The following is a 25,800-nucleotide window of genomic DNA, read 5'->3' on the forward strand; positions in this document are numbered from 1 at the left end:
GTCTAGAGGGCACTTTGTTGCTTACATCTCTGTCACCACTCTAAAATCGACAAATCCATCTCCTAACATCAACTGCATCAGCTTCAGAAGCGTTCAACAAGCATCAACAAATATTGATCGGTTCAATTTTTTCTGCATGGAGGAATTTAATGACGCATCACTGCTTCTAATGCATGTCCATGATAAGGGTTGCTTTCTTCGAGTCTCACACCATCAATATCTGAAACAGAAAGATGAAACTTTCAGGTCATGAATGTTTAAGTCGTCATAACAATGCAATTTGCAATCCCCTCTGATCAATTAGACGGAATAAACAAAAAGTAGACATTACTTTTGGGACGATCTTCACATTTTAATTGATTTCCTATTTCTTTATAATTATTGGATTCTATAAAAAAGGACAAATACTAAATAGGATATTTTCTTAATTTTAATCTTGTCTTTCAGGCTGCTTGACTGCAATTGGACTCATTCGAGAAGATATAGACCTCCAAAACACGTTGGTTAAAGCCGACATCTTGCAACAGCTGGTCAGGTTGTTAAGGTGGACGAATATCTCTCAGCAGGCCATTATGATGGTCATTAAAGTCCTTGGAGTTTTGTGTGTTGGTAAGTCTGTGGGAGTTGAAAACTCCCAGCCTAACTCGATTGTCGCTCCTTTAACTCAGAAGAGCGACCTAGCTACGTCACTTCCTGTTCCCCATATTTTTTCCTCTTTTGCGCTTGACCTTCAAGCAGTCAAGATGTAAAAAAACACTGCTCCGGGTGGCATGAACCACCACAGCGCCCTGACTAGCCAGTCAGCCTTTCACAGCTACCGATCACAAGTAACAAACTCTCATTCTTTCTATCGCTTCTTCATGTATATTTATGTAAATAAATTGCATTTCTTTAGCTGATATATAACGGTATGTTTTCGTCCTCATTATGCGACCTTTTACCTTTTCAATTCCTCTACCATTAAATACATCCACCATTACACACATGGGGGCGGGGTCGTCTATCACACAGCAGACCCTCCTGTCCCCCAACAGATCTGGTAGACCGCCGACGTGATATTTCTTCAAATGGTGACCTAACGAACGCTGAACAATCTTCGTTCCCAAAAACATTTAAAACGTTCTCACTGTTGCAATGAAACATACCATTATATCGTTAAATAATCAGCGAAATATACTTAAAAAAGAAAGAAAAAACAAAACAAAAAACACAACTTAAAAAAAAGGAGAAAGAACGTTTTCGTTGGATTTTCAACTTTACGTCTAAACACACGTGCGTCAATTATCTATCATCCGCCATTTTGATTTTTTTGCTACTCGTGGACAACTAATGTAAAAAAAAAAAAAAAGAAAATCTTTTTTCCGTTGCAGCCTAAATAATTATAATAATAGTAATAAAAAGAGAACAATAAGTTTTATCTATATTCACGCACTTATAAAAAATATAGACATTTTATTCTCTTCTTCACATTTTTTATAACGAAGCGTATCTTTAATAAACGATGTCTGTTAAAAAATCGACGATACCAACGGACTACTTTCTTCACTTTATTTTTTATATTATAATTTTATTTACCTTCTCATATGTTCGCCATCATTATAAGTACAAAGAGTAATGTAACAGAACTACAAGCAGAAGCAGGAGCAGTGACAGCAGAAGCAACATAAGCTGCTATTATGACTTTGAACCTAAGCTTAATTTCTAAGCTTGGCACTGATTGGTGCAAGCATATAACTTTCTTTTTGGCTTGCTTAACCAGAGGCCACCTCTTAGGTGAAATGAGTACACAGCAAGAGATGATAAAAGGAAATGCCTACTAGATTCTTCTCTTTTTGGCCAGGACAAGGCACCATCAAAAACTTCACATTTTTTTTTAACCAACCCCTAAACACCTTTCTTGGAAAGGAACAGAACTCATCTACCTTATTTGGTTCGTCTAGCTTTAAAGTTCGATAAGAAGCTCCAAGGATCCAACATGGCTATAACAGCCATACATATAACAGCCATACATATAACAGCGCTCAATATGACACACACACACAAATACCTACTTATTCATGGCCTGATCTTAGCACCTGCTTACTGAGTTACAGAAATGCTTAAAATCATTATTATAGCCTTCAAATCTTCTAGTAAACTTGTTTTGCTTGCATACAGGAGTATTTCTACATGTCTCCATAAAAAAGTCATTATAATTCAGTTCAATCAATCAAATGAGACAATTTAGTTTTCCTCAGATGAAGACATGGATCAAATTGATTATGAAAAAAAAAACAAGAATTAATATTATACTTATCTAGAACTTGTTGCAAATTTTGTGCTGAAGAATTATTCAATAACTAAATTTAAACCTAGGTACATCAAACTTTATAACATGCTTTACAGATTATTTCTATTGCAAATGTAATTAAAGTTATACTCTTTTTTAAAGTTCATATGAAATTTATGGACACCCTGTATCCCTGGACAATATATTCACTCCAGCCTAAATCAACATTTTGTATTAACATATATTTTTCAGGTTATTATTTATTAATAATGTTTTAGTTTCATTGTTTCTTAACAGTTTTTTTTATTATTTTATTGTTTCACTAGCAGATGAGCACCTGGCTTTTCCTGGTTGCAAAATATGCTTAATATATTTTAATTCGGGCAGATTTTGTATTAATTATTACAAAGCCAATTCTCTATTGTCTCTCTCTCTCTCTCTCTCTCTCTCTCTCTATATATATATATATATATATATATATATATATATAGTGTGTGTATATATATATATATATATATATATATATATATATAGTACTGATTTCAAAAGTAAAAAAAAAATGACTTGGGTGCCATAAGCTAAAATTGAAACTAAAACATTTAGCGCTCCAGCTGCATTCCTTACCATTTGAGCTATCGATAAATAGCTAAAAAAAAATGTACAATTAAACCACTTTAAGCTATGAGTGAATTTGCACATGCACAAAAGTAATAAAAATATGTCGGCAAGTTAAAATTAACATTTTGCATTTCAACTTGCTAACATATTTTTGTATGCATTATTCAGCGCTTATGTCAATGGATCATTAAATCTAAGGGAGATAACGAGCATAAATATAACAAAAATAAGTATATTTTGCAAGATATAATTTGGGACGCTGAAAAATCAGTAGAACAATAAAAGAATGTTAAATGGAAAAAAAAAAGAAATGATTACATAATTACTGTAGCCAAGTTCCAGAAATTGCTGAAGCAGTTTACGAAAAGGAAATAAGTTAGCGGAATTACTCAGCGAACTTAAAAATATAACCATGTTAAGTAATAAAATAAATTTATAAATTAACGTACACAAGACAAAAGTAAACAACCTGTTACAATAAAACGATGTTAATTAATCAACAAAAATTAAATAAACTTAATTAATCAAGAAGTTGTTGTCAAATTAACCAAAGAAAAATGCTTCCCTTATTAAGAGAAAAAAAAAACCCCGAACACTTTATCTTGTGCAGAATCTTTGAACGTTGTAATTTTTTCCTCTTTTTTTAAAAAATACATCTGTACATAATAGTAAATAAAATAAACTTTAATCAGACAGAAATGACTGATTACCTCAAATAAAGAAAAACAAATTTCTTATTTTTTTATTTTTTTATTTTCGTTTAAAAAAAAAATTACATTGACAAAAATAGAAAACGTTTTTGAATGAGATTTTTAAGTATTTAAACCATACTTCAAAATCTCCTTCAAAAACGTTGTCTATGTTCGTTATTTTGTGCACGTTAATTATTATGCACCCCAAATTATACCTTGCAAAATGAAACTACACAATAGTAAAAATAAATAAAATTAAATCAAATTAAACTTTAATCATAGCCAGAAATTGGCGGTTTAAATACTTCAAAATCTCATTCAAAAAAGTTTTGATCATCCTGACGCTGACTGATTACTTAAAATAAAGAAAAACAAATTTTTTTTTTCGTGTAATCATTTTTTATTTTTTTTTATTTAACATTTCATTGTTTACTGATTATTTCAGCGTCCCAAATTATATCTTGTGAAATATGCTTATTTTTGCTATGTCTATGCTGGTTATCTCCCTTAGATTTAATGATCCGTTGACATAAGCGCCCATTATTCATCCATCTAAATAAACATTTTACTTGTTATAAACCATCCTTGGTGTATGATTACTATTTCCTGTTGATTTCAGTGTTATGTGACCAGTAATTTAAGAGTTTATTGGTTAAATATTTACACACACACATACATCTACTGTTTTGTTTATATAGATTATTTCTTAGCATGAAAAAATTTTGTTAAAAAAGTCTAAAAATAAGTAAGTTGCAAACTTTAAGTAAAAAAAAAAGCTTATCTTTGGACGTATCTGGAGTTATAATCCATAATCTATGAAAAAAAAAAAAGCCTATCTTTGGACGTATCTGGAGTTATAATCCATAATCTATGAAAAAAAAAAGCATTTGTTTTTAATTTTTGAATCTAAATGAATCATCCTGCTTATTATTTCAGGTGTTGCTTACACCAATAATCCTTACACACAGAAAAGAATCGCAGAAGAAGGTGCAGTGCCGGCATTAGTGCACTTATTAACTGAATATCCTCAAGAAGAGCTGCAAGTTGAAGTGCTCACGACATTGGCTTGCATTGTGCTGCAAAACTCTGAAAACCAGATGCTGCTGCTTCAGCAACCAACATTTACCTGGGATTATCATCTCCATCATCTCAAATCCCCTGACAAGGTAAAACCTAACATGATAAAAAAATGCATAAAGCAGCAATCAGCTCTTTTTTCTTTCAATTTTCTTATAATTTTGGTTTTGATAAGGATGGGGCATCCTACCACATGCTAAACATTCACCTATTTCAGACGCTCCAACCAGCAGATCTTTTTAAGATTCTAACCGTCTTTTTAAGTGCAATTGTTTGTATCTCTGTAACATTGTCCGGGAACCAACATATGCTGTGTCCAATTTCAGTCGCAAAAGAGACCAAGACAAAGAATAGGAAATAACTCCAACTCGCTTGTTCTTTGTAGCAACAATATTTATTTCCTCATTCTCTCTTTACTGATGTGACGTCCCTCACATGATCATCTTTTTGAGCATCCTTCATGCTTCACACATGATCATGAACGTTATCCACATCTCTCCTGAGATTGCTCTCTTTCTCCTTCTCACAGTCTTTTCCTCTCTGTCGGGAACGTCACTTTGCATTCATTTACATCCGCGCATCAACACTATGTTACATTTCTATTGCACTTGGTTCACAAGATATATTCCCCATGTAATTTTTCAAAATATTTTTCATGAGCCTGGTTGCTTCTAAAAACGTTTCATAATAAAAAAAAACATCAAAATCTACTTACCAACAAGTGACCATTTAACCCATCGTTTTCAGGCAACTAAATAATGTTATTTTATCGCCAACTGACAATCTTAATAACCATTTTCTGGCCACATTTTGCTCTAGTGGCTTTCTGGCCACATTATGCTCTAGTGGCTTTCTGGCCACATTTTGCTCAAGTGGCTTTCTGGTCACATTAGTATAAAAAAACTCAGAAAAGTAATAGGACTAAAATAGGCTGTCGACTTACAAACACATTCATACCCGTTTTTATGACATAAGCTACACATTGCCAAACGACGGAGAAACTCTACCACTGAACTGAAAATGAAATACTTCTTATCTCTATATATATTAAACCTCTGATAATCTTGTATTCTTGCTTAGGTGTTTGCATATTGAATGTTTTAGGTCGTTAGATCAAGAGCAAATGAGATGATAAGTGATGGGAAGAAAGACATAGAGGGAGGAGCAATGGTAGCAGCAGCATAAATGACATAAAGAAAAAGAAAAAGAAACGTAAAAAGAAGGAGAAGTAAAAAGAGAAAGAAGAGAAAAAATGTACAATGTATCAACGTTGACTGATCGGGTCGTCTATTAATATCTAAAACTAAGTTTGAGTTATCAGAACATATCATTCAAAACAAGGACAAAATTCATAATGTATACCTTTGCTTGACAACGTAAGTATGGGTAAAAGTTTAATTCACACTTTATTTCTCCATATTATGAAATATTCCCGAAATTGTGCCACGGAAATGCTGCTAACTTAAAAACTATTTTTCTTATATCAAAGAGCATCCGATCAATACATTAGAAATTTCGACTTTGACCAAACTTTTCATGGTCAAGATTAAAGGTCAAAGATAAAGTTCAAAGGTTAAGATATATGATGCAAGACTTCATTGTCTACAGTATAGGTCAAGTAGTGAATCTATGATAGATAGAATTGGAGTTATCGACAAAAGTGTGACATTCATCTTTTTCATCATCCTGACTTTTGACCTTGAACCTAGATATCCAAAAATTAAATCAGTTTTAAGTTAGACCATGATCAATATTTTGACTAAGTTTAGTGGCGATTGCTAAAACAATATGGATGCTAAACTATCAACAAACATAGCAGAAAATCAACAAACTCGATCAAAAACATAACCTTCTTGGCACAGGTAACAACTCGTCATTAAAGAAATCCAAGGCAAAACAGAAACTTACTGGTTCATTCATCTATTAACATATTTAGCAAGTAACCAACCTTCAGTTCATCTATTAACATATTTAGCAAGTAACCAACCTTCAGTTCATTTATTAACATATTTAGCAAGTAACCAACCTTCAGTTCATCTATTATTATATTTAGCAAGTAACCAACCTTCAGTTCATCTATTAACATATTTAGCAAGTAACCAACCTTCATATGGTATTCAGTTCGCTCATTTTTTTTTTCAGAATATCCGTCTGCGATTATGTATGGCATCGGCTATTTTTTCTTTCAACAACATTTCACAGCAGTTGGCCATTCGAGAAGCTGGAGGAATCAGTTTCAGCATCTTTGAGGAATTCCTTGAGTCTTCAGATCTTTATTTCCAAACTTATGCTGCCTTTCAGGTAATTGTTCCTCAATAAGGTTTTGAACTTCAATAATGACAAGACAGCAATTCTCAAAATGGGAAAATTCAAGGCTTATATGGGCGCTAAGGGTCCAGGATTTATAGAGGCTAAGAGTTATAGATAGGTTTACAAGGACACTAAAGATTAGGATTAGGTTTACAAACGCCAAACTTTCACAAGAAACACTCGTCTAGCTGAAAACACTATCAATAATTCCCCCCACTCTATCTGTGCCTAAACCTAATCGTAGATTCCATGAACAAAGCTTCTTTCTTAGAACTGCACGCCCGTGGAATTGTCTTCCGTTTTCCTGCTTTCCAGCTGACTACAATATGGTTGTCTTCAAGTCTAACGTAAACAAGTTCTTGATGAGCCGTTCCATATAAGTTAACAAATTTACCGAATTGATTACTATATTATCCAATTTCTACTGTACACTCTTTAACCCTTATCCTCGAGTGGCCTCTTGGCCTTGATAATGTGGTGATGCCTGTGTAAAAAACAAAAACAAAAAAAAACATGGATACTATTGAGATAGGTTTGCAGAGGCAGTAGATTTACAGAAGTGGTAAGAAGTGAGAGTAGGTTACAGAGACACTAAAGGATGGTAGTAGGTTTAGAGGTGGGGATAAAATTACAGAGACGTTAAATAGGTTTACAGGGGTGCTAACTGATAGGGGTCAGTTACAGAGGCCCAAAAAAGTGTTTTTTTTTTTTTTTTTTTACAAAGGAGTCACCACTTATCAAGGTCTGGAGGCCACTCGAGGATAAGGATTAATGGGTATACATATGTAGTGGAAATTTTGTAAATTGGATTACTTAGGGGGATGGTTCATCAATAACTTGTTTACGTTGGACTTGAAGACAATCAAATTGTAGTCAGCTGGAAAGCAGACAAACGGAAGAGAGTTCCACAGACGTGCAGTTCTAAGAAAGAAGCTTTGTTCATGGAATCTACATTTAGGTTTAGGCACAGATAAAAAGTGTGGGAAATTATTGATAGTAGTTTTGGCTAGACAAGTGTTTTTCGTGAAAGTTTGACGAGGAGGGACCATAGATTGAAGCTCAGACGAGCATTTGCCATGAAATAACGATAAAGTAGAGACAGGCTCGCAATATCTCTTCTGTAGGAAAAAGGTTGCAGGAAAGAGAAAAGGGCATCCCCCACTAAGCTACAAAATCTATTTTGAACTCTGTTAAGGCAGGATAAGCTGCTTCTAGCAGCTCCTGCCCGGATGTGGCAACAGTACTCCATACTTGGCCGTACCTGGCTTTTATATAGGTAGAGAATTGCATCAGCAGTGAGATATCTACTGAAGCGGTAGAAGGATCCAACCATTTTCCCAGCGGCTTTGGCAACAGATTTGATGTATGTGTTCCATTTCAGGAGTAAAGGTCAAGCGCAGAAGCTTGTCAAAACATGCAGCCTTCCCAAGATGAGAACCATTCATTTCAATTAATGCCAGATTAGGATCAGAGCAGGGATGATGTAAAGATAGGAGCTTGGTTTTAGATGCATTAAAAGTAACCAGCCACCTCTTCCCCCATTGTACCACGTGCTCAAGATTAGAGGAGAGAGAGTCAGAGAGAACTTGGCCATTTATGGCCTTTGATGTGTTGCCATAGATGGTAGTGTCGTCAGCATAAATTTGGAATTGGAATGGTATTATGATGTTATTTGGAAGATCATTGATGTAGATCAGGAAGAGAGTTGGGCCCAGGGTGGACCCCTGAGGGACTCCAGCATTAATACTGTGAGCTTCTGATTTCTGCCCATCAACTACTACTCTTATGAATCTATCCGACAGAAATGAGTTGATAATCGAGAAAACATTTCTAGTTATACCATAGCTGGATATCTTATGAAGTAGACCTTTATGTCATACCCTATCAAAGGCCTTTGATATGTCAAGAGCAATTGCCCTAGAAAGGAAGCCGCTGTCAAGAGATTCAGTAATTCTATGAAATATAAGTTATGAGATATAACATATGAGTTATAAGTAACAGAGGTACGAAGGGTTTAGGGTAGGTTTTCAGTTACCCTAAATGGCACAGGTTATTTTACTGGAGTGCTAATGGGTCGGAAGTGCCATTAGAGATCACATCAGAGATGCCCCATGGGAAAATATCTTTTCCCTTCCTGTGGAACAGTGTGCAAATGAGACCACTGAATAGTTCAAAGCAACAATCGAAGCACATGTTCCCACACAGAAGTTCTATAGCAAACCCCACTATCCCCAATGGTTTACTTCTACTTGCGTGGTAGCCATTGCTTAGAGGCAACATGCATAACACAGATTTATCCAGCATAAGTTCAGTACAAACAGACAAAAGTTTATAGAAGCTAGAAATAATTGTAAGAAAGAAGTAGCGACAGCTAAGAGAGAATATACCAAAACCACCAGAAGACATAGAAATTAGGTTTCTGGAAAATCTACAACAGCGTAGTAAATAATGGGGAATCAACAATTCCCAACTATCCAACAAACATGAGGTTGGTTGTACGGCAACTGAGAAAGCTAACATGCTTACCCATCAGTTTGCCTCAAACTCTATTTTGGGCCCAGCAAATTATTCCCTCCCTGATTTTCCTTTGTGGACAAAAACCACACTAGATGATCTAAAAATCACCCCATCTCAGGTACACGGTATCAAAAAACCTAGGCACCTCAAAAGCATGTGGACTTGATCTCATCCCGGCTGTACTTAAAAAAGAAATGCTCAGCTTAGGTTGCTCCAATTCTCTTCGAACTCTTCAACAAATGCCTCAATGAATTATGCTTTCCTGACTGCTGGAAAACTGCTTCTATGGTACCAGTTTACAAGAATTTTGGCAAAAGAACTGACCCATTAAATCATCATCTCATTAGCCTCCGCCCTCTTTTTTCCAAAATATTTGAGTCCATAATTAATCAAGCTCTAGTCTACCACCTTACAGCTGCTAAACTTATGTCCAACAATCAATATGGATTTAGGCAAACTCGTTCTACTGCAGATATTCTAACTGCAATCTCTGAACTTATATACCATGCACTGGATAAGACAGGGGAGAGGAGGGAAGTAACCCTAGATATATCTAAGGCCTTTGATAGGGTATGGCACGATGGTCTTCTCATGAAAATCAGATTCTGTGATATTACTGGATGAATACTTAACAATTAAATTGTTCTTAAATAAGAGAAGAATCCAGGTTGTCCTCGATGGTTGTACATCTAAACAATATGATATAAATGTGGGAGTACTTCAGGGTTCGATCCTTGGACCTTTATTATTCCTGATATTCATAAATAACCTCCCTGATAAAATAGTCTCTGAGATGGGTATATTTGCTGATGACACCATGCTCTATAACAGGTACGAGGGGAAATCGAATGAACACATATCTAAGGCAATGATGGAAACCCTAGAGGAAGACCTCCAGTCTGTAGTGGAATGGGGTCAAAAATGGATGATAACATTCAATGCTACCAAGACTAAGCTCCTTTCCTTTAATAATTACAAGAAACCGTCTCAACCACCAATAGTTATGACTAAAGATACATTCCCCAAAAGTACTTTCTTCAAACTCCTCAGCTTAACGTTCACAGGGAACATGAGTTGGAACAGATACATCGAGAGCATTGCCGCGACTGCTGTAAAGAAGATGGGCTCTCTCTACCATACTAGAAAGTTACTTACGCCTGAAAGTATCCTGTACCTCTACAAGGTTACCATTCGCCCATGTATGGTGTACTATTGTCACATTTGGGCTGATGCATTTGCTATTAATCTCTCATTCCTGGACAGGGTTCCAAAGAGAGTTGCCAACCTGATGGATCCTGGACTGTAATCTAAACTTCAACCTCTGTTCCATCGACGAAATGTTGCATCCCTCTGCCTGCTTTACAAGTATTTTAATGGTGGATGCTCCAACGAACTACAAGCCCTTGTATCCCCTCGACATAAAAACCCTTGACACACCCAACAAGCAACAAAGTCCCACCCCTACACAGTAGAGATCCCTTTATGTAGGAAAGCCTTCTACTCAAATAGTTTCTTCCTTAGACTTTGGGATTCCCTTTCCGGGTTCCTGCTTCTCCTACTGTACTAACATGCAGAAGTTCAAGTTTAATGTGAACAGATATCTTGATGCTTAGTTCCCTACAGAGTATCTCTGCAGTAACCCCCTACATCAAAGTGGCACTGCACCTTGTTTGGGGTGAAAATGTAATTAAAAAAAAAAGAAAAAAGTAGGCCTGCAGTTACTTTAAGTAGTGTACATAGGTTTACAGAGGTTCTAAGTGGTGGGTAGTTTTGCAGGTGGCGCTAAAGATCGAACGTAGGTTTATAGGGGCGCTAAATAATGCAGGTAGGTTTACAAGAGTGCTAAAGTGTTGAGGTAGATTATTAAATTCAATTCAGTTTCAATTTATTCAGCATAGGTTAAAACATTACATGTTTCATCGCTGTTAAGAAGGACATGGGAAGCGAGAAAAAAAAGGAAAGCAAATAAAGAGGGAGGGAGGAGTGCTGCAAATTTAGACAGTAAAAAATACAGTTAACCAGCACCTGTCCAACTTAGTCTTGAACTGATCCGTTGTTGGTGCAGTGATAACTTCAAGCAGCAGTTTATTCCAAGGAACCGATATGCAGATAGAAAATGCGGCTTTTCATTAATTTAGCTGAAATCTCTGATGAAACTTCAGATGTGCTAAGAAATACAAGTAGGTTTGCAAGTGCATTAAGGGGTAGGAATACGTTACAAGGGCGCTAAGGGTTGAGGTAGGCTTACAAGTACACTAAGAAGTTGAGATAGATTGCATGATCGCTACGAGATGGAGATAAGTTTACAATTCTAACAAGAAGACTACTTTAAAAGAGAAAAATGCTTTTTTTTTTCTATTTAGATTAGCAGCAAAGGTTTTGACAAATTTTGCAATCTCAAAGTGAGCTCCATCCAGAGCTCTATTCAATTTTTCCCTTTCATTCAAAAAGGATTCAAGAAACACGTTTGCTGAGTTTTCTTTAAGGTTTTATTTGGAAAATATGTGTTTAGGAGAAAGACAAATGCTATCTTATCTAGTTAATTACTATTTAAACTTAAATTTCTACTAAATGAAATGAGTTATACAGATGAACTTTGCTAAAATTCGCTGAGATTTCACTTTTTTACATCATAAGCATGTCTCATCCACATGGCTTCCACCAAGAGACTGATCTAAAAACCTTATTTTTTCTTGCTCAAAAAATGTGATGTCATTCTCATCATTTGAGTCTGTTTGGTCTAACGCATTAAACCTCTCCCCCTACCTTGGCACCTGTCTTTCATTCAACCCTGGGAATAATCCTGTATTATGGATCTGAGTTATCATTATACACTCTATGTGACCCTTGTCAAAATTCACACTAGCTAACTTAATCGCTACTGATGTAGGGCCCCTATTATGTAACACTCGTTCTTATTTTCTTCTTCCTATTTCTCAACTCTAGAAATTACTCAAACTCTACTTACCACAACCACATTCCAAGTATGACGATGGTGCTACCAGATTAGGCTGTCTGAAGATATTGAATTCCTGACCTTAAAATGCACCAAACATTGATGATATTGTTTTTTCTCTTTCCTTCTGTAAAAATCGATCATGCTCTGCAAAGCCTACAATAAACAACCACAATTATCTTCTAAATTTAACCAAACCAAGCAAGTAAATATGAAGAAGCATAATATCTTTTACCAAAATAACAGGATTTGGCATTAAATAACTTGGAAATCAAACCTCTTTGTAAAATTATTTTGACTTTTTTTGTAACTAATGGCTGTGCTAAACAACCAATCAAAACGTCGCAAAATTATTATAAAAATCATCGAATTTTGGATTCAATCAGTTCGCCATTTGCTACGTCACGGACCGCATTTAATTCTTCGCTGCCATCTTGGTTACTGATCTGAACTACGCCGCCATCTTTGTTCAGCATAATATCTCAGAACTTAAGAGTTTAACTACGCGACGGACTGCATTTGATTCTTGGTCGCCATCTTGGTTACTGATCTGAACTACGCCGCCATCTTCGTTCAACACAAATGTCTCAAAACTTAACAGGTTATGGGCCCAGCACGCTTCCACATTTGAACATATTAAGAACTTGAAGTGTAAACTTTTATTAAAATGACTGATTTTGACTTTAAATAACTAAATGAGCCCCCCCTCCAAATGAAAAAGTTGATAAGTTGTAAAATAAACCAACCAAACCAAATGTTTACCTTTGAATTTTATTTGGTTACAAAAAGCCAGACGTAAACATTATGATGGCGAATGCATCCTTCTATTAATAAACCTTGAATTCTTTTTTTAAATTTCTTTTTTAGATTGTCGTTCTTGCACGTGTAATAATCGGTCGCAGTCCTGTCTCCCTAACAGCCTCTGGCATTTCTCTTCTAGTTCGGATATTAGAGACTGCTGACGATGACCTAGTTGTGTTGGTGTGTAGCCTTCTATCAAGCCTGGCACACACAAGGGCCGGCATCACAGACGCAATGGTCACTGTTGGTATTCTCGACCTGTTGGTCAATCGGCTATCAACCTCAGAAAATCCCCAGGTGCTAAACGCAGTGGCTGTCACTCTTGGCTACCTAACATTCAACCCGACAGCAACACGCCTTTTGTTCGCAACCTGCAGGAACGTTCCTGGTTTATATAAAAAGCTCAAGATAAACATTGGAGTCCATCCAAAGATTAACAGCAAATTTGAAGAGAATTTCAGGCTCGCTCGTCTTGTTGGTTTGCCATCACAATGGTTTGTTACAATTTAATCTACTTTTTTCAACACAACCACCAAAATAATAGTGTCGTTTTGAGCTTTATTTTTTTAACTATTTATAGGGTAATTGAGCATAACCCAGTAGCTTAATTTTCAAACTCGTCATTAGAGGGCGCTCACATCGCTCACTTGAGGTATGCAAGCACAAAATGGAAACAATACCTCCGCTTTTCTCCCAAACTGCTTACTTATATATTTGGGCAAAATATTAAGATATTTTGTAATAATATACTTATGTTTTAAAATATATTTATTAACAGAAACATGAAAAAAACAATGAATGTCTCGTGAAATATTGTTTGGAATTCGTAAACCTTTTTTTTTTGCATATTTATTTTTGGCAAACTATTTAGATATTTTAAAAGTATATTTATTTACAGAAACATGCAAAAAAAAAACAACAAAAAAAAACAATGAATGTGTTGGTAAATATTGTTTTGAATTCTTAAACTTTTTTATCAATTTTTATTTACTTATTTTTGGTAAACTATTTAGATATTTAAAAAAAAATATTTATTTACAAAAACATGAAAAAATAAAAAGCAATGAATTATCACATTTTTTAAAAAAAGTTTTAACAGTTACAAAATAGTGAATGTACGAAAGAAAAATAGATTAACATTGTACGAATAATTTTATTAGAATTCAAAACAAGATTTCACATTTCTATAAATAGATATATTTTCAAAATATCTCGATAAATGAAACAAACACTTTTAAAAAAAGCTTTTATAAGCTAAGACACAATGCGACACATTTATTGTTTTTTTATATTTCTGTAAACAAATATATTTTTTTTAAATATCTAATCAGTATACCAAAATATATAACATATACACTTAAATAAACATAGTTATTTTTGAAAAACTATGCAATAAAAATAAGTAATAAAAAATAAGTAACCAGTTTTGAAGAAAAGCGATGCTGTTTCCATTTTGTGCTTCCATACCTTTTTTTTTTTTTTAACATAGGCATCGCCACTTATAAAGGCCAAGAGGCCACTCGAGGATAAGGCTTAAAGAGTGTACAGTAGAAATTGAGCGATGCGAGCGCCCTCTAACGACATGTTTGAAAGTTAAGCTACCATGTTATGCTCAATTACCATTTATAGTTTACCAATTGCTAAGTACTGACTCTTCTATTCTCTTAATATTTCATTTATTTTCATTTGTATATGCATGCCCGTATATTTTTACAGAATTATTAAATTTAAGAGAATCACTTGATGAGAAATGGACAACTGAAAAAAAAGTGAACAGTAAAATGAATTTACAAATTTAACACACAATAAAAATCACGCATTTGATAAATAAAAAACTGTAAAAGATCACTGTTTCTCTAGTGTTTGATATAGAATCATCTCTCATAGCCTTGATTGATCTTAAAGTCAGGGTAATTTATAATTGGCATGGGTTTTAAGTCTGAATTATATAAGGAAAGCATGAAAAAGTGTATGGACAGACAACCATGCAGTTTTTGCCTTTTATATATTTATAGACATCGTCATTATTACGGGACAATGAACTCGCCAACATGTGTTATACATTATTACATCATAAAGCTGTGGAATTTCTAGGTTTTATAAAAAAAGTATTCTTGTTTCTTTTATTTTCTCCTCTCAGCCTTGAAATCAACGGTGGACGACCTGTTATTCCACCAAGTAGAAGCAAGGGAGGTAAGTCAGTCAACTCGAATCTAAATCTTCATTTGAGTTCAACCCTCTTTTTTTTTTTATTAATGAGTTACCACTTATCCAGGCCAAAAGCCACTTAAAGATAAGGGTTAATCAAATGGAATGATTGTCAATTGAATGATGACGTATATTATAAGAGGATTATCCATCAACTCCCCATATTTCCTCCTATAACACAGAACAAGCTAGGTAACATACAAATATCCGTGCATGAGGTCGCCAAGCTAATAAAAAACCTAGATTCCTGTAAAGCAACTGGCCCTGATGGCATCCCAATTATAGTGTTAAAAAAGCTTCAACCAGAACTTGCTCCCATACTTACGAAACTATTTAAGCGCTGCCTTAAGGAGAAGTGCTTTCCGACTCCCTGGAAGACCTCATCAGTTTGCCCTGTATTTAAGAATTCAGGTGATAAGTCATCTCCCTCTCAATACAGACCAATAAGTCTTCTCTGTGTTATGAGTAAGTTACTGGAATCAATATTAAATAGAGAAATAGTCAACCACCTCAGCAGGAATAACCTTCTTAGTGACACACAATATGGTTTCCGCTCTGCAAGATCTACCGCAGATGTGCTGACGGTTATATCCCACAGGATTAGTGAATCTCTTGACAAAGGCTTCCTTTCTAGGGCAATTGCTCTTGACATATCAAAGGCCTTTGACAAAGTATGGCATAAGGGTCTACTTCACAAGATTTCCAGCTACGGTATAACTGGAAATGTTTTCTCAATCATTAAATCATTTCTCTCCGATAGGCTCATAAGAGTGGTGGTAGATGGACAAAAATCGGAGGCCTGCAATATAAATGCTGGAGTCCCTCAGGGGTCAATCCTGGGCCCAACTCTCTTCCTGATCTACATCAATGACCTCTCTAAACACATACTTAAATCATTCGTTGACATCTATGCTGATGACACGACCATCTACGGCAACACATCAAAGGCTGTAAATGACGAAGTTCTCTCGGATTCTCTCTCCTCTGATCTCGAGCGCGTGGTTCAGTGGGGGAAGATGTGGCTAGTTACCTTTAATGCATCCAAAACCAAACTCCTATCCTTACATCATCAACGCTCTGATCCCCAGCTGGCATCAATTGTGATGGATGGCTCTCGTCTGGGTGAGGCTCCGTGTTTTGACAAGCTTCTGGGTTTGACCTTTACTCCTGATCTGAAATGGAACACGTACATCAAGTCTGTTGCCAAGGTCGCAGGAAAGATGGTGGGATCCTTCTACCGCTCCAGAAGATATCTCACTACTGATGCAATTCTCTATCTATATAAAAGCCAAGTACGGCCAAGGATGGAATACTGTTGCCATATCTGGGCAGGAGCTGCCAAAAACAGCCTATCATGCCTTGACAGAGTACAAAATAGACTTCATGGTTTAGTGGGGGATGCCCTTTTCTCTACCCTGCAACCCCTCTCCCACAGAAGAGACGTTGCGAGCCTATCCTTGTTTTATTGTTATTTTCATGGCAGGTGCTCGTCTGAACTCCAATCCCTGGTCCCCCCTCGCCAATCTTTCACGAAAAACACCCGTCTAGCTGAATCCACTGTGAAAAATTTCCCCCACTCTATATTTGTGCCTAAATCAAAACGCGGATTTCATGAGCAAAGCTTCTTTCTTAGAACTGCACGCCTGTGGAACTCTGTTCCGTCTGCCTGCTTCCCTCCGGACTACAACTTGGATGTCTTCAAGTCTAATGTTAACAAATTCCTAATGAACCGCCCCCCTAATTAAACACTTCATAAAATCTCCTCACTAACGTGATGTACTTGCAATAACCCTTATCCCTGAGTGGCTTCCGGGCCTTGATAAGTGGTGATCACTGTGTAAAAAAAAAAAAAAAAAAAAAAAAAGGATGAATGGAATGAACAAAATTTGATTATTTAGGTCAAATCTTTTGAACTTTGACCCCTTGGTAGCCAAATTTTTGGCCAAAAACTGATTAAAAAGCTTGCCCTATGTCTGAATACACGTTATGTAAAATTTCAAATGTTTAGACCAAAAATTGGCTGAGAGGTTAAATTGTTTTTAACTTTGACCCCAATTTTGACCCCTTAACATTCACTTTTTGGGGCACAAATCAAATTAAAAAGTTTGATCCATGTCCAAGTAACCCACATCTAAAATTTCAAGTGTTTAGACACAAAATTGGCGGAGGAGTTTTGTAGAGTTTTCAAAGGTCAAATTGTTGAGCTTTGACCCTTTGACAACCATATTTCTGACCGAAAAGCGATTAAAAAGATTTTCCCAAATCTCAATAACGCGTATGTCAAATCTCGAGTCTGTAGACCGAAAATTGACGATGTACTTTGGTAGGGAAATGTACACACACAAACAGACACACAGACATACACACACACAATTTTACTTTTATAGATATATAGATATAAAAACCTTAACATTAATCTTGATTTGAAAAAAAAAAACTCATAAAAAATATCCTAAAAAAATCAAATTTTTTTTTGTTTTGTATCAGTTGTTTGTTATTAAAAAATGATTAAATTTAATCATAAAACTTATCTTATGATGAGCGTTATTTTTTTCCTTGATTTGAATTTTAATTTTTTTAAAGTTTCCTAAAATTTGTCCAATAATTATTTGTTGTAATTTTTTTTTTTGTAACAACAAAAAGAACATGGTTTTGATTGAATTGTCTTAGTAATGTTGTGAAAATAACACTCAAAATATGAACAAGAAGAATCCAAATAATACGAATAATTAATCCTCATCTTAAAAATTTATACACATGAAGCTTGGTTTATATTTTGCCAAATTTATTGAATTAGATTGAAGCATTTTGTTGAAAGTACTTCAAGTACTTTATATCTTTAAATATTTATTCATAATATGACTCTTTTCCAATGGAAAAGAATGATTAAGAGGTGGTATACTGACTTTAAACAAAGATCACCAAATTTAGAAATTGTCATGGAAAGCAGAAAAAACTCCAAGTTGTTTTGGCTGATTAAGGCAGTGTATATGTCATTTTGCATGAATATATGTCAATGAAAAAAAGCTGTGTTTCAAGTGAATGCCGCGTTTGGTAAGAGTTGATCAAAACTAACAATGCATTGATGAGTCAGAGTCAAATATTGTTAGTCAGCTGAGTAAGCAGCAACAGATGAATGCAAACAAAAGCAACCAAAAGTGCAAACATCAGTAGGAAAGTTTTTGCCTCCATATTTTTTAGATGTGTCAAGTATTTTGTTCATCAGATACTTAAAGAAAGGAAGAACAATCAATAGAGAATTTTATATGGCGTTATTGGTGTGTTTCGCTAAAAACAGCCACAAATGCTTAATAAAAATGAGTTCTTTCACCAAGACAATGCACTGTGTCACAAGTCGAATGCAAAACTACATAAATTGCACTTTGAATTGCTTTTGCACGCATCCTATTATCCAAATCTGGCTTCCTAGTGACTAATGACTATTGCAAACCTTAAAAGAATGCTTCAGGGAAAGAGATTTGATTCCAGTGAAAAACACACCATTAATAACTGAGGCATGGTTTAAGGGCAAACATAAATCGTTCTACAAAAAAATCCATTAATCCCATTTCTTTTTTTTTTTTTTACATACGAATCATCACTTATCAAGGCTCAGAGGTAACTCGAGGATAAGGGTTATAACATGTACAGTAGTCAATGGGATAATATTGTAGTAATCGTTAGTAATGGAAATTTGGTAAATTGGATTACTTAAGGGGGTGGTTCATTAAGAATTTGTTTATGTTGGACTTGAAGACAACTAGGTTGTAGTCAGCTGAGAAGCAGGCAAATGGAAGAGAGTTCCACAGGCGTGCAGTTCTAAGAAAGAAGCTTTGTTCATGGAATTTACATTTTGATTTAGGCACAGATAAAGGGTGGGGAAATTATTGACAGTGGTTTCTGCTAGACGGATGTTTTTCGTGAAAGATTGGCGGGGGGGGGGGAACCAGAGATTGGAGCTCAGACGAGCACTTGCCATGAAGATAACGATAAAACAAAGACAGGCTCGCAACGTCCCTTCTGTGGGAAAGAGGTTGCAGGGAAGAGAAAAGGGCATCCCCCACTAAGCTACGAAGTCTATTTTGAACTCTGTCAAGGCCGGATAAACTGCTTCTAGTTTGATAGTTGTCACCTCAGAGAACTCTTTTTCCTTTACTCCCATATATTTTTTGTTTTCCCTTTAAAAAATAAAAGTTTACTTCTTTACCCAAAACAAACAAATTCTCTTGCAAAACAATTCAGTAAATACCCCTTTTCTCTTTGTTTCAGCCATTTCTCGATCACAGACCTCGATAGGTCGTCAGCGTTTTATCAGTCCACGTGGCTGTAAAACTAAGCAGCCACGCTCGAAATCTGCAATGGTTGCGATGCAAGCAGGTGCGTCAGTCAAAACCTGGAATCCAACCAGTTCAAAGATGCCAGCTTTTCAAAGATCAAAAACAGTGCATGAAGAAATTGTACCAATCAAAGAACTCAGTCAACAAAGTTAGCCCTCACCTTCCCCACAAAAGTTTGCCCTACCTTCCCACAAAAACAAACCTGTGATTAACTCCTAAGGGAGATATGCAAGTTACGAAGAAATCAACAAGAACTTAAGTAAAGTTCTCAACAACAGATAAAATCATTTATATAATAAATGCACCTTTTGTTTGTACTTACGTTATCACCTTTCACACACATAAATAACATGAGATCACCCAATGTTGATTGGTGATTAATAGGGCTATGACAACAGCATATTCTTTTGCTTGTTTTGATTCTCAGGTATATATCCATTGACATCTTATATGTTTTTATATAGAGTGATGTAATTCTCGGTTGATTAATTGTGTCAAATTGTGTCAGATATATACTTGAGAGTCAAAATAATGAAAAGAATATTTTGTTGTCATAGCCCTAGTGATTAATCTGATGTTGTTAAAATAAAAATATAAAAAATATACGATTTTGCCCATTTTAAAATGAATTGTTCTTAAATAATATTATATTGCCTCATTGGCTAAAACTGTACGATTTTAAATAAATACATATACAAAAGTAACATTCTTATTATTGATTTATCTGACAATTATTTTTACAGTAATAAGACAGAGAATGTTGCTTTCAAAAGAATTAAAATTGCTATAATTTTAAATGAATAAACGGAACTTCTACACTTTATGGACCGTGCTTAAATAAAAAGGTTATTTTTAAGAAATCCATTCTAAACATAGGGAGGGGGGTAACTATTCTGTATTTTCATCTAATAATTTCATAAACAAAAGATACTGTAAAAATTGGATTTAACTTGGAAATACTATCTAAAAAATAGCACGGTCTGTATTCTGCATAAGTAAAAAATAAATATAATATAAAAAAATAAATATAGAAGAAACATGTCGATTTATTTATTTCAAGAACATTTTGTTGATAATGACAATTATTTTTTTTTTTACATGGGGGTCACCACTTATCAAGGCCCGAAAGCCACTCAGGGATAAGGGTTATTGCGTGTACAGTAATCAATGAGATAGTATTGTAGTGATCATTAGTATTGGGGTTTTTGATAGAATGTCCTACCTAAGGGGACGGCTTGTCAGTAGTCTGTTTATGTTGGACTTGAAGACGTCCAAGTTGTAGTCAGGTGGAAAACAGGCAAGCGGCAGAGAGTTCCACTGGCGTGCAGTTCTAAGAAAGAAGCTTTGCTCATGGAATCTACGTTTGGATTTAAGCACAGATAAAGAGTGAGAAAAATTATTGACAGTAGTTTCAGCCAGACAGGTGTTTCTCGTGAAAGATTGGCGAGGGGATTTATTGCGAGAAAAAAAAAATGTGTAAGCATTAAATTTGTTGTTGTTGTTTTTATTCAATATTGATATATATATTGGTCATTCAGTGTGATGCAAGTGAAAAAGGTATGGGAGCTGCATTGCTACAAGAAGGTCAACCATTAGCCTATATCAATCGAACACTTACAGACACAGAGACTAGATATGCACAGATTGAAAAAGAACTGTTAGCATTAGTACACGCATGCGAACGGTTTCACCAATATACGTTCGGTCAACAGGTTACAGTGCTGGAAACAATAATGAAAAAAGTATTGGGGAAATGCTCAAAGCGACTGCAAAATATGTTGATGCGGTTACAAGTTTACAATGTGATAATTCTGTACCATCCTGGCAAAAAGACGTTCATTGCTGATACACTATCAAGGGCATATATAAATGAGTGAATAGCAAATATATAGATGATGAAAATGTCAAGGAAACTGAATATATTCCTGTGACAGAGGGAAGGTTGCTGGAATTACACTCAGCCATAAAAGAAGGCATGAACATGCAGATGTTTCAGCAGGTAATTTTGGAAGGATAAAGTACATCTTGAACCAGAGGTGAGACCATATTTTAATATGCGGAATGAAATCACTGTACAAGACGGGTTAATTTTCAGAGGAAACCGAGTAGTGGTCCCAACTACCCAGTGGGCTGTGTTGAAAGAAAGATTGCATTCCACATACCTTGGTGTCGAAGGATATTGCAGAAGAGCGAGAGAATGTTAGTACTGGCCAAATATGAACAATGACATAAGAGACTATGTTTCAAAATGCTCCATATGTAGAAAATATAAGGTACTCAATCCGGCAGAGCACTTAATGGTCCATGAGATTCTGAAGAGACCCTGGGCAATAGTAGGAGTAATTCTCTTCAAGTTTGCAGATAGGGACTATCTCTACACAGTTGATTACGTGAGCAATTTCTGGGAAATTGATTATCTTTCAACTACACAGGCAAAGACGGTGATCACTAAACTTAAACACATTTTGCACGACATGGAATACCAGATCAGGTAGTTACTAATAATTGACCCCAGTTCAGTAGCCATGAATTTTCAACCTTTCCAAGAAAATCATGTTTTATACACATACCTGCCTGTGCTTACAACAACAAAGCAAATAAAAAAGTAGAATCTGCGGTAAAGATAGCAAAGAATCTTTTCTAGAAAGAGATGGATGATAAGGTTGATTCATAACTAGCAATGCTGGATCACAGAAATACGTCAGCTAAAGGTCTGTTATTACCAACACAGAAACTGATGTTCAGAAGAACAGAAACGCTTCTTCCAACCAGAGAGAATCTACTCAAACTAGAATTGCCCAAAAATTTAAACAAGATGATTAAGTACTTCAATCACAAAGTAAAACCACTTCAACCTTTGCACTCCGGAGATGTGGTGTGGACGAAATCACACATAAAAGATCAGAAAGAATGGAAGAAAGTCATTGTATGGCAGAGACTGCATGAGAGATCATACCACGTCAAAGTTAATGGAGAGTTGTATCGCGGAATAGGGTAGATTTGAAAAAGGCCCCCAAAATAGAAGAACCCCATTACCATCTCTGATCTACCGCCCATACCAAGTAAGGTACCAACGAATGTAGGACCAGATACAGGAGAGGCATGTGACCCCTCAGACATCTCAGCAACAAAATGATGAAAGAGAAAAACCGAGCCCAACACTATCTCTATCAAAACCAAGTCCAAAGAGGGTGAGAAGGACATGGTCAGGAAGACTAATAAGAAATCCGGCTAGGTTCAAAAACTATACATCGTAAATTGAGTCTAAAGAGAAAAGGGCAGAATAATCCCTATTAGGTAAGAGGGTAGTCAAGCCCAATGAATGCCGAGGTCACTATTTTATTTTTGTCTGTTACCATTTATTAGATCTTTTGCTAAATTCTTTCTTTTTTTTTCAGAAAAGGGAGATTTTGCATGAGGAACTAATTAGGGTTTATATCGCCTTGAGCAGTGTTTAGTTTGCCCTGAATAAAAGGAGCAATGATCCCATGCATGTTTATTGTATTTTATCGATTACATCCACATATAAATAATAATGAAACATTTTCTTTTTTTCACCATTTTTTTCCGGATGTTCACACAAAAATATAAGGCACTCTGCAGGACAGTGACATATTAGCAACAGAGACGAGTTATCGACCCCTGTTCTTCGAAAGAGAAATAACGTCTAGCCATTATGTGAACCTCAAATATAAACAAGTGTTATGATAACGCAAAAATATATAATAACAAAATAAATAACACAAAAATATGAAAATCGAAACATTTTATTGTATAGAAAATGTATCAAAATATAATTTTTATGAATTAATATAAATTATTTTCAATGAGTGATTCATAACTGAAAATAAAATAATAAATATGTTAAAAACATGAAATATTTATAGATTATTTTTAGAATTATTTGTTTTATTTTTTACAGTAAGGTTGTATAAAAATGTAGCAAAGTATAATTCCAAAAAACATGAAACATTTATAGAGGTTTAAGAACAGTTTTTTTTTGTACAGACAGATTGTATAAAAAATGTATCAAAATATAATTTTAGTTTGCACGCACTTTTAGAAAAGGAAGAGTTACTGGCTCCTATTCTTTGACTGATAAGCAACATCTGTCGGCAGTTCTTGAAATTAAAATACACACATTCGCCTCTTGTCACTGACATGCAAAAGTGCCAAATAGAATGCCATTTTTGTTCTTCGTTATTGTAGCGAAATCCGACAACCGAAAAATGAATCTTCATTAAAAAAACAATAGGTAAATGTGTAGTTTAGCGGCGTCAATTATTTGACAAACAAAAATTTATAAAAGCTATTTATTTTTATATAAAACACATTATTACACTCAAAGCATGAAATAAAACCAGAAAAAAATTATGAAACTAAATATGCAACATTCGACGCCGCTGTAATTCGGCCTTTCTAAGGTTTGACAGTTTGGCTTTTTTAAGGCCAAATTTGGCCTCTTTTTAACGCACTTTCATTACAAAAAAATATGGTGGCCAAAAATCTAGTTCATGAAAGGGTGTAAAAAAGACCACTGAAAAAATTTAATTTTTATTATTTTTTTCAACATTTTTTATTAGACTAAATGTACACCAACAGAGGCCACCATCTTGTTTTGAAATTTTGGCCTTTCTAAGGCTTGCCAGATTAGCCTTTTTAAGGCCAAATTTGGCCCTTTTTATACTCTTGCGTGGAACCATGGTCCCTGCATTTTGGCTTCAAAAAGGCCAATCTGGCAATCCTTACAAAGGCCAAATTTTCAAAATGTTGGCGGCCTCGATTGTTGTACCTTTAGTCTCATAAAAATGTTGAAAAAAATAATAAAAATTAAATTTTTCAAGTTTTATTTCAGCCTTAAGGTCTAATAATGTGTTTTATATAAAAAAAAAATAATTTTTATAAATTTTTGTCTGTCAAATAATTTACACCGCTGATGGCTGACCCACTCGAACAAGACAGATGATGAGGGGGGGTTCTGTCATGATTTCGCCATTGCCTATGACCTCACCCAGATTGTTCACGAACCCACCCGTGTGCCCGATACTTCCGGTCAATACACTAGCCTTCTAGACCTTTTTCTCACAACTTCCCCTGAGCTATGTTCATGTTCCGTTCTGTCCTCTCTGGGATCTTCCAACCACTCGGGTGTATCAGTTAAGATAAAAACAAAATGCAATAAGTCTTCAGATGTACCTCTACACCGTACTGTATATCGATACTCTACGGCTGATTGGGATAGCTTTCGTACATTTATATCTGATCTACCCCTACATTCCATGTTTAAAAAGGATGTGTCCTCTATAGTATCAGAGCTGACTGAATGGTTAATTGTAGGCATAGACCGATTCATACCATCAAAAAAATTCCAACAAAAACCTAATAACCAGCCATGGTTCTCCCCAGAATGTGCTGCTGCCATCGCGCACTGAAATCACTTTTTTCCATAGCTACCAACGTAATAGATGCACTGTGACTAGAGCTGCTTTCAGGACTGCCAGCAACCACTGTAAAAGAGTAATAAAAAATGCAAGAGAGCTATATACTCAGTCCGTTAAATCCAAAGTAGCTGAGCAGCAGCTTGGTCCCACCAGTTTTGGTAAATAGCAAACAGGATCCTGAACAGAAGTGTACGTTCTATCCCAACCATCATCAATGGACCTGAGGTCATCTTGTCAGCATCAGACAAGTCCAAACTATTTACCAAGAACTTTGCTGCTAATTCTGCCCTATGCGACGAAGGCCATCAACTCCCCGTATTTCCTCCTATAACACAGAACACGCTATGCAACATACAAATATCTGTGCATGAAGTCGCTAAGCTAATCAAGAACCTTATTTCAGTAAAGCAACTGGCCCTGACGGCATTCCAATTATAGTGCTGAAAAAGCTTCAACCAGAACTTGCCCACATACTTATAAAACTGTTTAAGTGTTGCTTAAAGAGAAGTGCTTTCCAACACCCTGGAAAACCTCATCAGTATGCCCTGTATTTAAGAATTCAGGTGATAAGTCG

The 25,800-nt window shown here is 35.4% G+C and overlaps 1 protein-coding gene across 2 annotated transcripts in view; it reads left to right on the forward strand.

Moving 5' to 3' along the window:
* The window catches only part of LOC145246732 (ankyrin and armadillo repeat-containing protein-like), a 272,479-nt gene extending 251,990 nt beyond the window's left edge, over positions 1-20,489 (forward strand). For both annotated transcript variants that reach the window (XM_080108489.1, XM_080108488.1), the window contains exons 16-21: positions 448-609; positions 4,516-4,745; positions 6,799-6,957; positions 13,307-13,734; positions 15,381-15,433; positions 19,718-20,489. In XM_080108489.1, coding sequence (XP_079964615.1) covers positions 448-609; positions 4,516-4,745; positions 6,799-6,957; positions 13,307-13,734; positions 15,381-15,433; positions 19,718-19,938 — 1,253 coding nt within the window. In that variant the 3' untranslated portion in view covers positions 19,939-20,489. The remainder of the gene's footprint in view (positions 1-447; positions 610-4,515; positions 4,746-6,798; positions 6,958-13,306; positions 13,735-15,380; positions 15,434-19,717) is intronic.
* Positions 20,490-25,800: the final 5,311 nt, after the last annotated feature.

Source organism: Euprymna scolopes, chromosome 24 (assembly GCF_053919585.1).
Source record: "Euprymna scolopes isolate OS-2025 chromosome 24, ASM5391958v1, whole genome shotgun sequence".
NCBI classification, from domain to species: Eukaryota; Metazoa; Mollusca; class Cephalopoda; order Sepiida; family Sepiolidae; genus Euprymna; species Euprymna scolopes.